General features: G+C 46.6%; 1 protein-coding gene across 1 annotated transcript in view; it reads right to left on the reverse strand.

Moving 5' to 3' along the window:
- The window catches only part of cemip (cell migration inducing hyaluronidase 1), a 151,187-nt gene that overhangs the window by 19,940 nt on the left and 116,152 nt on the right, over window positions 1–15,095 (reverse strand). The window contains exons 17-20 of the mRNA XM_086106842.1: window positions 13,200–13,285; window positions 12,419–12,550; window positions 12,316–12,351; window positions 10,929–11,084 (exon numbers count right to left, since the gene is read on the reverse strand). Of these exons, the coding sequence (XP_085962968.1) occupies window positions 10,929–11,084; window positions 12,316–12,351; window positions 12,419–12,550; window positions 13,200–13,285 (410 nt within the window). The remainder of the gene's footprint in view (window positions 1–10,928; window positions 11,085–12,315; window positions 12,352–12,418; window positions 12,551–13,199; window positions 13,286–15,095) is intronic.

Below are 15,095 nucleotides of genomic sequence, written 5' to 3' on the forward strand. Positions count from 1 at the left end.
TGGAACCCCCCATGCATAGTTAGGAGCTTTCGGGTCTTAACGTCCGTGGTCAGAATCTCTTCCTTTGGCCACCTTATTTTTCCTGCAGGGTATCTGATCACTGGCAGGGCATAGCTGTTTATTGCCCGGGTCTTATTCTTGCCATTGAGCTGGCTTCTTAGGACTTGCCTCACTCGCTGGAGGTATTTGGCCGTAGCCGCTTTCCTTGTTGCCAGTTCGAGGTTGCCATTGGCTTGTGGTATACCGAGGTACTTGTAGCTGTCCTCAATGTCTGCTATTGTTCCTTCAGGGAGTGAGACCCCTTCAGTGCAGACGACCTTTCCTCTCTCAGTCACCATCCGACTACATTTCTCAAGCCCGAATGACATCCCAATGTCGCTGCTGTAGATCCTGGTTGTGTGGATCAGGGAGTCTATGTCCCTTTCGCTCTTAGCATACAGCTTTATGTCATCCATGTAGAGGAGGTGACTGATCGTAGCTTCATTTCTGAGGCAGTATCCATAGCCTGTCTTGGTGATTACTTGGCTTAGGGCATAGGTGTCAAACTCAGGTCCTGGAGGGCCACTGTCCTGCATGTTTTCCAAGTCTCCCTGTTGCAACACACCTGATTCAAATGATCAGATCATCAGCAAGCTCTGCGGAAGCCTGACATTGAAACTGTTCATTTGAATCATGCCTTACCAACTGAGCTATCCAGCCAGCCTATATATATATATATATATATATATATATATATATATCCATCCATCCATCCATTTTCCGAACCGCTTGATCCTCACTAGGGTCGCGGGGGGTGCTGGAGCCTATCCCAGCCATCTCCGGGCAGTAGGCGGGGGACACCCTGAATCAGTTGCCAGCCAATCGCAGGGCACACAGAGACGAACAACCATCCACGCCCACACTCACACCAAGGGACAATTTAGAGCGTCCAATCAGCCTGACATATATGTTTTTGGAATGTGGGAGGAAACCGGAGCATATATACACACACACAGTATACTGTATATATATACTTTTGTTCTTCTACTTCTCCCTTTCATAATTTTGCTGCTGTAAATTGGGACTTTCTCCATGGTGGGACAAATAAAGATTTTCTTATTTCATCTTATATTATATGCAGGGTTTTGTTTGCGCTCAAAATTGCGTGGTGGCCACCATTGGCTAATTTTGTGCTGCCCCCAGTCAGGCCGATATCACTCAACACAGCGTAAAGCTCCAGCTGTGCTGATTGAATGATTGCTGTTCCTTGCGGGAGTGATATATTTTAAATGCAGTTGCAGCGTTGCACCACAAAGGAGGAGCCATATCAACATCAGTGCACAGGCAAGACGAAGCAACGACCGAAGAAGAAACAGATCAACTTGTGTTTTTACCCCTGTAGTCTGTGTTATCAGAGTCCCCTGATCATTTTGGGCAATTTTGATAGAGCACATCTTAACCGTGAACTTCCCAGATATAAGCAGCACATCGACTGTTTCACCAGAGAAGGCCACATTCTAGACCACTGCTATACAACAATCAAAAATTCATACAGATTGATCGCCCGTGCAGCATTGGGTCTTTCTGACCACAATTTAATCCACTTAATACCTACATACAGACAGAAACACAAATGTGTTAAACCGGTTGTTAAGACTGTGAAAAAATGTACAGATGAAGCAAAGCTAGCTCTACAAGAATGCTTAGACTGCACTGATTGGGGCGTCTTTGAAACTTCAACGGGCACACTGGATGAATACACAGACACTGTAACATCATACATCAGTTTCTGTGAGGACATGTGTGCACAAACGAAGTCCTTCCGCTCCTTCAACTATAACAAGCCATGGTTTACTCCCAAACTCAGGCAACTCAGGAAAGAGAAAGAGGCCGCATTTAGAAGTGGAGATCGGGCACTGTACAAACACGCCCGAAACCAATTGACAAAGGAAATTTACATCGCTAAGAGAAGCTATGCAGAGAGGCTGAAAAACCAGTTCTCTGCTAACGATTCTGCATCTGTATGGAATGGCCCGAAAACAATCACAAACTATAGAATGCCATCCCCCCAAACAGTGAACAATAAGGGTCTTGCTGATGAACTAAACACGTTTTTCTGCCGATTTGAAAAGGACACCCCCATTTCCCACACACACCCACCCACCTCTACCAGAAACTACTCTATCTACCCCCCCCCCACCCTCTTTTTCTCCACTACAGATCTACGAACAGGACGTGAGACGGCTCTTCAAGCAGCAGAATATCAAGAAAGCTGCGGGGCCCGACAAAGTGTCCCCCTCCTGCCTGAAAGTCTGCGCTGACCAGCTGGCTCCGGTCTTCACATAAATCTTCAACAGATTGGAGCTGTGTGAGGTCCCATCCTGCTTCAAACAGTCTACCATCATCCCAGTTCCCAAGAAATCGCAACATCGGAACTGAACGACTATAGGCCTGTCGCCCTGATGTCTGTGGTCATGAAGTCCTTTGAACGCCTTGTGCTGAACCACCTAAAGAACGTCACTGGACCCCTGCTGGACCCTCTTCAGTTTGCCTACCGGGCAAACAGGTCTGTGGAGGACGCAGTCAACATCGGTCTGCACTACATCCTCGAGCACCTCGACAGCACAGGGACCTACGCAAGGATCCTGTTTGTGGATTTCAGCTCTGCGTTCAACACCATCATCTGGAAACTCCTCACCCCCAAACTTCTCCACCTCGGTGTGTCCCCTACGATCTGCCAGTGGATCCTCAGCTTCCTGACGGGACGGACACAACAGGTGAGACTGGGAGCAACAACATCATCAACACGCACCACTAGCACTGGAGCCCCACAGGGATGTGTCCTCTCTCCACTGCTCTTCTCCCTCTACAGAAATGATTGCACCTCAACAAGTCCAGCTGTCAAACTCAAAGTTCGCAGACGACACCACGGTCATCGGTCTCATCAAAGACGGCGACGAGTCTGTGTACCGACAACAAGTGGAGCAGCTGGAGCTCTGGTGCAGCCGACACAACCTCGGGCTGAACACGCTCAAGACTGTAGAGATGATCGTGGACTTCAGGAAACATCCTTCTCCACAGTTGCCCCTCACACTATCGAACTGCCCTGTGTCAACCGTCGAGACCTTCAAGTTCCTGGGAATCACAGTCTCCGAGGACATGAAGTGGGAAGTCAACACCATCTCCATCCTGAAAAGGGCCCAGCAGAGGATGTACTTCCTGAGGCTGCTGAGGAAGCGTGGCCTGCCACAGGAGGTGCTATGTCAGTTCTACAGGGCAGTCATCAAATCAATCCTGTGTTCTTCCATCACGGTTTGGTTTGGGGCCGCCACAAAAAAGGACAAAATCAGACTTCAACGGACAGTTAGGACGGCGGAAAAAATTATTGGCACCGCCCTACCCACTCTTGAGGACTTGTTCACTGCAAGAATCAAGACAAGGGCACGTAAAATCCTCCTGGATCCCCCGCACCCTGCCCACCACCTTTTCCAGCTACTCCTCTCAGGCAGGCGCTACAGATCCATGCGCACCAAATCCAGCAGACACTTAAACAGCTGCTTCCCTCGAGCCATTAACTCCCTAAACAGTCACTGACGTAGTCACTCTTCTTGTACAACAAATACTGCTACTGGTCACTCTAAAATGGTTCAATGATTTTCTGAACCAACTGTGCAAACTGTCATAGTATTGTATTCTACCACTGATCACTTTAGCTCTGCTTGATACTTTGCACATTGTCTCACAGTTGTCACTGGGTGCTACCACCGCACTACGGTTCACTTACATTACGAAATGTCCTACCATACCTATTTGTCATGCCCTTGTTTACGATGATACTAATGCAGCGTGTTATACCGGAGACAAATTCCTTGTGTGTTCTACATACTTGGCCAATAAAGATGATTCTGATTCAGATTTTCCCTGGCTGCCTCCCTTGTGGGACAGCCATCAACCAACTGCAGGTTGGACACAGGACATGAGGCGGCCACCATTCACAAGGCAGCAGAAGACAAAGAGAAGTATATTAAAGATGGTAGTACCTAAAACACTCAACTAATTAAGTTAGAAAAACTAATATACTTTCGATAGTTTAAAAAATGTTTTTCTTTTTTGACGGAGGACACTGTAGCGTGCTATTGCAGCACGGGTGAACATGGAACACAGTGCGCTCGAATGGTGCTTCAAAATAATTTGATTGTCTCAAACAAAAATGGCACCATCAAAGAAGCTAAGAGCCCATCATTCTTCTTTGCATGTTTTCATATATGAATATTTTAACATTATAATAGTCATATTCTTATTGGAACTCTTAACTTAAAATATGATTCCTGTAAAAGAAAGTGAGTCAGTTGAATTGACAGACGACGCACATCATGGCACGTAGTCATGCTGGTACCACCTCTGCCTCAATTTGAGCCAGGTAAAACCCTGCTACCCTTCAACGAACCATTGCCATTAGTAGTGATGGGTCCGGCAACACGGATGCATCAGTTCATGCGTCGAGCTCAGAGAGCGAAAGCCCGTGCGCTTTGAGCAAAATCACATGACCCACACAGCGGTTGTGTCGTACAGCGGTTAGCGTGTCAAAGTGTGATCATCAGGATGTGGAACATTTGCATTCATGTTGAACGGAGGAGACTTTGATTGTGTGTTGTTTTTGGATCCCTATTTTCCCTTTGTGTCGATTTGTGGATACCACGGAGCAATCGAGAAAGAAGAACATTCTGCAGTTTTGATCTGACAAGGCCACATCAAGAAAATGTTAACCATTCTCCACTTTGGCCTTGTTTTCATTCAAGTTAATGTTCTCTCAGCATTGTTACGTCGCCATTCTCCATGGCAACAGAAGGACAACAGTGGAGCAAGCGGAGCTGATGTGAATGCTCCAATATGCCCATTTCAGCTTTTAGTAATGTCATTTTATACCACGCACTGACAAGTGAGAACTCTTGTCACCACTGCATGTAAATCTTGTAACAGCACTTCAATTTCCACATGCACTCCAATGTTGTAAATGATTTGCACAAATCTTAAATTTTAATTTCACATTTTCACTTATACTTCTTTGCTACAAAATATTTGTTGTCAGAAAGCACTGCAATATATGATTTGATTTTCACTCTGTCCACTGAAGCAACGCACTCCACTCTAGCTAGGCAGCCTGCGATGATTTTTTTTAGGTCCACCAGATGTATCGATTAATCAACACACCAACACACCATGTGTCGACACAATTGGAGGAATGTGCCACACGCTTCACGAGGCCTCATTTTGTCATTGCGAACCGTTTGTATTGCCAAAAATATTATTTACAATTATGACATTGGAGCGTCATAGCATTTGCCACCCTTCCATCTGTTTTCTGAACGATGAATCCTCAGTAGGGTCGCTAGCATGCAATAAAGCAGTTGTTAATTGTAGTCATGCATTACTGGACATCATAATCTGACGATGGAACTTGACTTTGTGCCACGGTTAGCCTCAAGTACAGTTCACTGCAGCGTGGGAAATCTGAGCATGGAGCCTGGTTTATGTGAATAACAGAGATGGGCGTTTTACCCTATTTTGACGGTCAGTCCTTCGTCCACGACCTGGATACCCTTCCGTCATCGTCCCACCATCCTTATTCATATAATAATAATAATCGTCCTCCGTCCCTGTCCTTTTAAAGCGCCTCTGTCCCAGCTATCTCTACCGGCTGGATTGATCGTTAGTGAAATGGGTGTCTATAGGCACTTTGTTATGTTTGCTGACTGTACACTAGGTGGCAGTATTGCTATAAAAATATTGTTGAGATGAAATACTCTGTTAAGAAAATACAGTGTTTGGCTACACACTGGTCTTTTTATTTTGCCTCCCGACACCACATACTTTACCCGGTTAGGGAAGATTAAAGGGACGGATGAAAATTCCCTTCCGTCATTTAAAAAAAAATTCTCGTCCTCTGTCCGCCCTCCCAAAAATGAGCGTCCGTCTAGGACGCCCTGTCCCAGGGACAGAATGCCCATCTCTGGTGATTAATTAAATGCAAAAGTGCCAAACTCAGCATTTTCCGCACTAGTTCCAGATCAGCCATTTTGTGTGTTTTCTGAGAGGCTCGGCAATGAAGTTTATTTAACTTGGTCTACCTAGGCATCAGCCATCTCGGCAACCCCGCTTTTATTCATGTTTCCTACTCCGCCTACGACGCCTGTCAGACCTAACAAAAATCCACGCAGGTCCCATTTGTAGCGCTCTCGACCCGGGGTGTTGAAAGTGCGTTAAAAATTCCCTAGAACTCATCAATTTGTACAACAATCCAATGCTGTTTAAGTGGTGAAAGTACAATTAGAAAGGAAAAGGCACAGCTCGTTCGTCATCACAGTCCGGCGGCTACCTGAACCCGCTTCCCCTGATAGGTTTATAAATCACTGGGGGAAACTTTTGTTCTAAATAGCAGAATATATCCATCCATCCATCCATCTTCTACCGCTTATCCGGGGCCGGGTCGCGGGGGCAACAGCTTTAGCAGGGAAGCCCAGACTTCCCTCTCCCTAGCTACTTCTTCCAGCTCTCCCCGGGGGATCCCGAGGCGTTCCCAGGCCAGCTGGGTGACATAGTCACTCCAGCGTGTCCTGGGTCTTCCTCGGGGTCTCCTCCCGGTGGGACATGCCCGGAACACCTCACCAGGGAGGCGTTCAGGAGGCATCCGAATCAGATGCCCAAGCCACCTCATCTGGCTCCTCTCGATGTGGAGGAGAAGCGGCTCGACTCTGAGCCCCTCCCGGATGACCGAGCTTCTCACCTTATCTCTAAGGGAGAGCCCGGACACCCTGCGGAGAAAACTCATTTCGGCCGCTTGTATCCGGGATCTCGTTCTTTCGGTCACGACCCATAGCTCGTGACCATAGATGCTACCCCTCCGTGAGCCGTCACCTTACCGTGGTGGAGGGGTTTGTGTGTCCCAATGATCCTAGGAGCTAAGTTGTCTGGGGCTTTATGCCCCTGGCAGGGTCACCCATGGCAAACAGGTCCTAGGTGAGGGACCAGACAAAGCACGGCTCACAAAGCCCCTTATGATAGATAAAATCGATGGCACTCAGTTTCCCTTGCCCGGACGCGGGTCACCGGGGCCCCCCTCTGGAGCCAGGCCTGGAGGTGGGGCTCGTTGGCGAGCGCCTGGTGGCCGGGCCGACACCCATGGGGCCCGGCCGGGCTCAGCCCGAAGAGGCAACGTGGGTCCCCCTTCTCATGGTCTCACCACCCGTGGGAGGGGTCAAAGGGGTCAGGTGCAATGCGAGCTGGGCGGCAGCCAAAGGCGGGGACCCTGGCGGTCCGATCCTCGGCTGCAGAAGCTAGCTCTTGGGACATGGAATGTCACCTCTCTGGCAGGGAAGGAGCCCGAGCTGGTGTGTGAGGTAGAGAAGTTCCAACTGGATATAGTCGGACTTGCCTCCACACACAGCCTGGGTTCTGGTACTAGTTCTCTCGAGAGGGGTTGGACTCTCTTCCACTCTGGAGTTGCTCATGGTGAGAGGCGCAGAGCAGGTGTGGGCATACTCATTGCCCCCCGGCTCAGTGCCTGTACATTGGGGTTCACACCGGTAGACGAGAGGGTTGCTTCCCTCCGCCTTCGGGTGGGGGGACGGGTCCTGACTGTTGTTTGTGCATATGCACCAAACGGCAGCTCAGCATACCCACCCTTTTTGGAGTCCTTGGAGGGTGTGCTGGAGAGTACTCCTGCTGGGGACTCCCTTGTTCTGCTGGGGGACTTCAATGCTCACGTGGGCAATGACAGTGAGACCTGGAGGGGCGTGATTGGGAGGAACGGCCCCCCCGATCAGAACTCGAGTGGTGTTTTGTTATTGGACTTCTGTGCTCGTCACGGACTGTCCATCACGAACACCTTGTTCAAACATAAGGGTGTCCATATGTGCACTTGGCACCAGGACACCCTGGGCCGTAGTTCGATGATCGACCTTGTGGTTGTATCATCGGATTTGCGGCCGCATGTTTTGGACACTCGGGTGAAGAGAGGGGCGGAGCTGTCAACTTATCACCACCTGGTGGTGAGTAGGCTCCGATGGTGGGGGAAGATGCCGGTCCGTCCTGGCAGACCCAAACGTATTGTGAGGGTTTGTTGGGAGCGTCTGGCGGAATCCCCTGTCAGAAGGAGTTTCAACTCCCACCTCCGACAGAGCTTTTCCCATGTTCCGGGGGAGACGGGGGACATTGAGTCCGAGTGGACCATGTTCCGTGCCTCTATTGTTGAGGCGGCCAATCTGAGTTGTGGCCGTAAGGTGGTTGGTGCCTGTCGTGGCGGCAACCCTCGTACTTGCTGGTGGACACCAGCAGTAAGGGATGCCGTCAAGCTGAAGAAGGAGTCCTATCGAGCCTTTATGGCCTGTGGGACCCCAGAGGCAGCTGACGGGTATCGACTGGCCAAGCGGAACGCAGCTTCGGTGGTCGCCGAGGCAAAAACCCGAGCGTGGGAAGAGTTCGGTGAGGCCATGGAAGCCGACTTCCGGACGGCTTCGAGGAAATTCTGGTCCACCATCCGACGTCTCAGGAGGGGGAAGCAGTGCACCACTAACACTGTGTACAGTGGGGATGGGGCACTGCTGACTTCGACTCAGGACGTTGTGAACCGGTGGGCAGAGTACTTCGAAGACCTCCTCAACTCCACCAACACGTCTGCCTTGGAGGAAGCAGAGTCTGAGGACCCTGAGGTGGGCTCTCCTATCTCTGTGGTTGAAGTCACCGATGTGGTTAAAAAGCTCCTCGGTGGCAGGGCCCCAGGGGTGGATGAGATCCGCCCGGAGTTCCTCAAGGCTCTGGATGTTGTGGGGCTGTCCTGGTTGACACGCCTCTGCAACATCGCGTGGTCAACGGGGAGAGTGCCTCTGGATTGGCAGACCGGGGTGGTAGTCCCTCTTTTTAAAAAGGGGGACCGGAGGGTGTGTTCCAACTACAGAGGGATCACACTCCTCAGCCTCCCTGGTAAGGTCTATTCAGGGGTGCTGGAGAGGAGGGTCCGTCAGGAAGTCGAGCCTCAGATTGAGGAGGAGCAGTGTGGTTTTCGTCCCGGCCGTGGAACAGTCGACCAGCTCTACACCCTTAGCAGGGTCCTCGAGGGTATGTGGGAATTCGCCCAACCAGTCTACATGTGTTTTGTGGACTTGGAGAAGGCGTTTGACCGTGTCCCTCGGGGAGTTCTGTGGGGGGTGCTTCGTGGGTATGGGGTACCGAAACCCCTGATACGGGCTATTCGGTCACTATACCACCGATGTCAGAGTTTGGCAGAATATAATTCAATAATAAGTGTGACTGGCATAATAGATACTAAACTATAAACAAGAATAATAAATTGGGACTTCGTTTTTGTGGTAGGATCCAATCAAAATGGCACATCTTGACTTTTGTATATAGTTTGAGTTCACTGAAAAGGTGGGAAAAAGTTCTCCAATAATTAATATTTATCTGATGTTACTAAAACACATTACTAAATTAACATTTGGGCATTTTAACATGTCAACTTTTTTTAATTCATTGTGTGCAGCAAATCTTGATTAGGTTGGATGTTTTGATGATTGTTTATGAATTAATCATTTCCTGGGTTCTTGTCAAATTTGGTTGGATTTTTTTTACTTCAATGCCGCTTATTTTGTTCAGGGCCATGGATGAGCTGGGCCTCATCTCAGACGTCTTGTGCGAGAGGCGAGATGGATCACAGGGCAAATATAGACAAACAACCACTCACTCACATTCACACGATGAACATTTTTGATTATTCAGTTAATCTAACATGCAAGACTTGGGAATTTGGGAGGAACCCTGAAGACCTGAAGAAAATGCACGCAAGCATTGGGAAAACATTCAAATTCCAAGATAGCATGAGCTGTCAAAATACTCCCCCACTCCCTCTCTCTATTCATCCATCTGAACTGATCATCCCCATGATGGTCGTGGGTGTGCTGGAGTCTATCCCGGCTGTCTTCGGGCAGCAGGCGAGTACACCCTGAACCCGTTGCGAGCTAATCACAGGGCACAGACACTACTGAACAACCGTTCACACCTATGGACAGTTTAGAGCAGGGATAGGGAACTCCAGTTCCTCGAGAGCCATATCCTGCCTGTTTTAGGTCCCTTCCTACTCCAACACATCTGATTCAATTGTTCAGGTGTTGACAGAGCTTGCTGGTGAGCTGATCATTTAAATCAGGTGTGTTGGAGTAGGGAGGGACCTAAAACAGGCACAATGTGGCCCTCGAGGAACCGGAGTTCCCTACCTCTAATATAGAGTTCGCAATTAACCTACCATGTATGTTTTTGGAATGTGGGAGAAAGCCGGAGTACTCAGAGAAAACCCACACAGGCACCAGGAGAACATGCAAACTCCACACAGGGAGGCCGGAGCTGGAACTGAACCTCTGCACTGTATGGTCGACGCCCACTGTAGCCCACTGTAACCAGCTGCCCACTGTGTTTCTTGCCACAAAATAAAATTGAGTGCCATTTTCTGACCACAAAGCACAAATTTGAGTCAAATTTTTTTGGGGGGGCTGTGCATTATGTACTCATGAAAAAAGTTCAGGTTGTAACATCAAAAATGATAAACAGGAGGCAACACAAAAAACAAAACAAAAAAACTTCCTATGAAGAAAAATCCAACGTCCTTGGAATAAATAAATATAAAACAAATGTTTTGCTTCTTACAGGTAAAGTCTGTTAAACAAACTATGGGGTATTTAAAGGCCAACAAACAAAACAAAAAATGCATGAAAACTTTGGTATCGGGGAAGTTGGTGGAATAGTTTTACAAACCGAAATATATTTTCTTTTAGAGGGCTTGTGATGATATCTCATCTATTGGAAGCAAATCTATGATTTCATCCACTTTGGGGTTTGGGGCCTGATATAGGTGATGGTGGGATAAAGCGTTTTTTTTTTCACTTTTCACTTTCACTTACATGCCTCGCGGGAGGGTCCTGCCCGTGAGGTCAGCACCCCCTGGGCCCCAGATACTGTTATCAGGGAGTGGCATTCCATGATTTTCACTTTCCCCCACAAATAGAGAATTCTTCACCATCTGACGAGAACCATCATCATCTGGAAATGTTCCTCCACTGCACACACAGACAGTAAATGTTAGAAAAAAAAGGCACAAATAGTAGAGGCACTTTTTGAATTCTGAATGTATTTCTGTTATTGGACATGCCAGTGAGTCATCAGCCCGTCACATCTATCCTTTAGTTGGACTTTCCATTGTCCCTAACAATCATCATTATCATGATCAACATCATAGATTTTATTTGTAAGATTCTTTTTTCACAGAGAAACCACAGGAACCTTTTTCAAGACCTGGACAGAGTCTCTGGGCAGAGGGAAGGGGCTCCTCTGCAATTCTTTTTTTTTTTTCATTGCAATCAAAAACTCAAATATTTTTTTTCGTCTCTGGTCCTGTCACAATTTCTTTTTATAGCTTGCGGTATTTTCCTAGAGTATTGCATGCTATTTTCCCACTTTATTTTGTTGCTAACATACAGAGGTAACATTGAATCTGCATTCCTATGTGTTTTTATTTTATATACACCAGAGTCTACATTCTTCTTTTTTCCTTACGTACAGTATTCCTTTTACTTAGTGCCCCTAGTGTTCAGACCGAGACACACAAATGTGTTGTGCTATAGGCTGCAATTCAGAGAAAATGGGTGCCGTGGAAGAGTATTATTGAATATGTTTCACCACATCATGCGTGTCCATAAACTCTGACCCACAAAATCACATCTTACATGTGTAGGCTCGATCATCCTCCATAAGTGCCCGTCTTAATTTCTTAGTAATTACCACTTCAGGAAGAACTCATGAATTACTTTTCAGACTGTTTCAAAGCAGTTTACCAGTGCGGACTGCAAATACTGAAATGTGTTTTCCAATTATTTAAACAAAAAAAAAGAAGAGAGTGGGGGGTCTTATAATGCTTGTATTGAATGCACAAATACACCTTTATTTTATCCGTCAAGATAATATGGTCGAAAACAGTAGCTTCTCCAGGAAGACTTTGCCACCAGAGGGTAACAGTTCAAATCCAGCTAGGGACAACAACAAGAAATTAAACTGGTTCATGAAGAAATGTTCGTCTGTGTTCTGAGTAGTGCCAAGGTACCTTTGAACATGGCACCAAACCCCACAATCTCATCACTCTGAAATCTTTCCTTGTATGACTGCAGGTTTGTGATCAGCCTCTGTCTAATGTATGTAGCAAAAATTTGAGTGTACATTTTTCCTTGATGTATGGCAATTATCATGATGCATTTATTTTCATTTGTTTACGAGTGATAGAGTGAGAGGTCTTACCTTGCCAAAGTGAGGCCAATGCCGTTATCTGCAAATCTACAAAATGAATACATTGAGTTTCATTTTAAGGCACTCAAAAATCATCCATTCAATTTTTACTCACTGGCAGTCATCCAGCCAGACATCACCTCCTCTCAGCCAGGCTCCATGGTCCTGGTTCTTATAGGCTACAAAATGGTGAATATGAGCTGGGACTCTTGGTTTGAAAGGGTCAGCATCCTGGTGGGGGCCATACCTTTGGGGGTGGGGGGTTACACAAAATTATAGCATCACTGGCTGGATTAAAAATGAAGTTTGTTCGTTCATTTTTTTTTCTTCAGAAAATCATGTTCATTGAATTTGTTGTTGGAACAAAATATGTTCTACCTTGTTTTTCTCTAGGTCATATTTCTTTTATGAATTCATGCATTTTGCATTGAGCAGACCAAATGTGGGTACAGAGTGAAATAATCCTTGTAGGTAAAGGCAGTTTGACCTTGAAATAGACATTTTTAATATAATTCTGTCCATCCATTTTCTCAACTGTTTGACCATATTATGGTCATGGATGAGCAGGCGCCTATCCCAACCGACTTTGGGTAAAATGCAGTGTACCTACTTGATGAGTCGCCAGTTTGCAGAGCACTTATTGACTTTTGACAATCATTTATATCTACGGGAAATTATGAGTGCCCAGTTACTTAAAATCCTTGTTTTTGGATTGTGGGAGGAAACATGAGTAACCAGAAATAACCGGAGAAGATGTAATCACAGAACCTGACGGATGTGAGGCAGACGCACCACACACTTAAAGAATACTCAGTAGGATATAAAATAATGACAAAATCCCTGAGTGTAGTTAAAGATTTGAAAAGCTAGTAGAAAAGATGGTCACAAATTATTACCTGGATCCAACCAATGAGAGGAAAGGTCTTTTGTCCTTGTCATTTGCCTGAGTGGTCTTGACTCCATTATCTAGGATGAATCCGGCCTGAAACCAAGGAAAATATTTATTTCAAGCACCGAGCACACATCTGAGCTGTCATTAGTTGATTACATTCAAAAGCTGGAAGCTTGTTTCACACTTTTAGCCACATGGCACTGATATTTTTTATTGTACAACACAATACTTTTTATTGTACAACTACAAACGTTTCTGCTTGGCTCTCGACGAGGGCGGACGATTTTTTGCTCTGCTCCTGCTCTGCCCCCCCCCCCCCCCTCCTTGCTCGCCACTCAGTCTATGTGCTGTCCTTGTGCTGTCTTTTCCTAGCCTCCGCCGTATTTTTTCATCCTAAAAAACAAACCATGGAATTGGTTGGCCGGTCTCTTGATGCAATCGACAAGATTTTCTCGACGAGAAGAGCACGAAGTGGGGAGCCTGCTTGCCCCTCGGGACATTTGCTGCTGGGCACACCCTAGATCCATGGAGGAAGCGGAGAATGGTGTGCCTGTCAATACTGTCCGTTGAGGAGGAGGAAGACATCTACATTATCGGCCTTCTAATAGCAGGTATGCTGCAGTTTGGTGTTCGCAGTTTCCTGTTCTATCGCAAAATCCAACCGACGGGAGCAGCTTTATTGGAAGTGAAGAAGCTGCCGGTCATTCTCGATGGTCTAGCGTGAATGTCCAACACTCAGACTCAAGCGGTGACTGAGCTCAACCGCAATTGCGGTTCTGGAGCGTCTCCGTACGATCGACAACAACAGGGAAAAGCTGGAATTGTAGCTTGGAAAAGGAATTGAGGATTTGGCTGATCGGCGCCAGTGAAGGGATACAGCCACGGACAATGCCACCTGAAATTGTTGGCGGCAGTCCCTCCAAAACAAACAACGCTATTTGGACCCCTTTCCCCTGGATGGAAGGTATGCACGGAAGCTCGTGCCCCCACCATCACCCCCTCCTTCTCGGCCATGGACTGATAAGATAAGATAAGATAAGATATCCTTTTTTAGTCCCACACTGGGGAAATTTACAGCCTCCAGCAGCAAGAATGTAGGCAGAAAGAAGAAGAAAAAACAAACAAACACCGTCCAATTAAGTGCAATATAAATACAAAATGGATAAATCGCAGTGCTATTTACAGTTGTTTTCCACATCATTCAATTATTAAATATTGTTGCTATTTTTTATTCAGCAGCCTGACAGCAGTTGGTAGGAACGAGCGTCTGTATATAAGCCAGGACTGTCTTCATGAGCAGACCTTGACGAAGCAGCTGTGGCCTGTTCAAGCATACACAACCAGACAATCACACGCGCATACACATCCTCATCATCACCGTCTTCATCGTTTCTCTTCTTTTTCCCCGCGATTTGGAATGATCTGCGTAGCTCACGGATGGGCCGCATTTATTCTTTTGGTCAAGACCCACAGCTTGTAACCCGAAATGAGGGTAGGAACATAGATCGTCCACGATGGATGAATGGATGGATGCTTTTGTTAAAAAGTACAGGTTCTTTCTTACTGGTGCAGTTCAATCACCCTGTTCATGCAATAAATTGTTTATGCAATTTAATTTTTATTAGGTTTATTTTGGCCACCTACGTTTCGGACCCACACTAATTACTAGACGAAGGGCATCGTAGCGTGTTCTAATATGCCTATTGAAATCTATTCAACTCATGTGTGTGTTCATTAGCATGGAAGTGACTCAATATTACGTTGTTTTTTTTTGTGATTGTAGGTCATCTATGTACATTGCAGTTGATGTTACTTGTACGATTTTGAATTTTTTAGCACATGGTTAGTTGCGTTTTGCGTTAATGCGTTTTATAGAAACATCACACATATCCACGCAGAT

This window comes from Hippocampus guttulatus, chromosome 3, assembly GCF_054856545.1.
Source record: "Hippocampus guttulatus isolate MCC_2025c chromosome 3, RoL_Hgut_1.0, whole genome shotgun sequence".
Taxonomy (NCBI): domain Eukaryota; kingdom Metazoa; phylum Chordata; class Actinopteri; order Syngnathiformes; family Syngnathidae; genus Hippocampus; species Hippocampus guttulatus.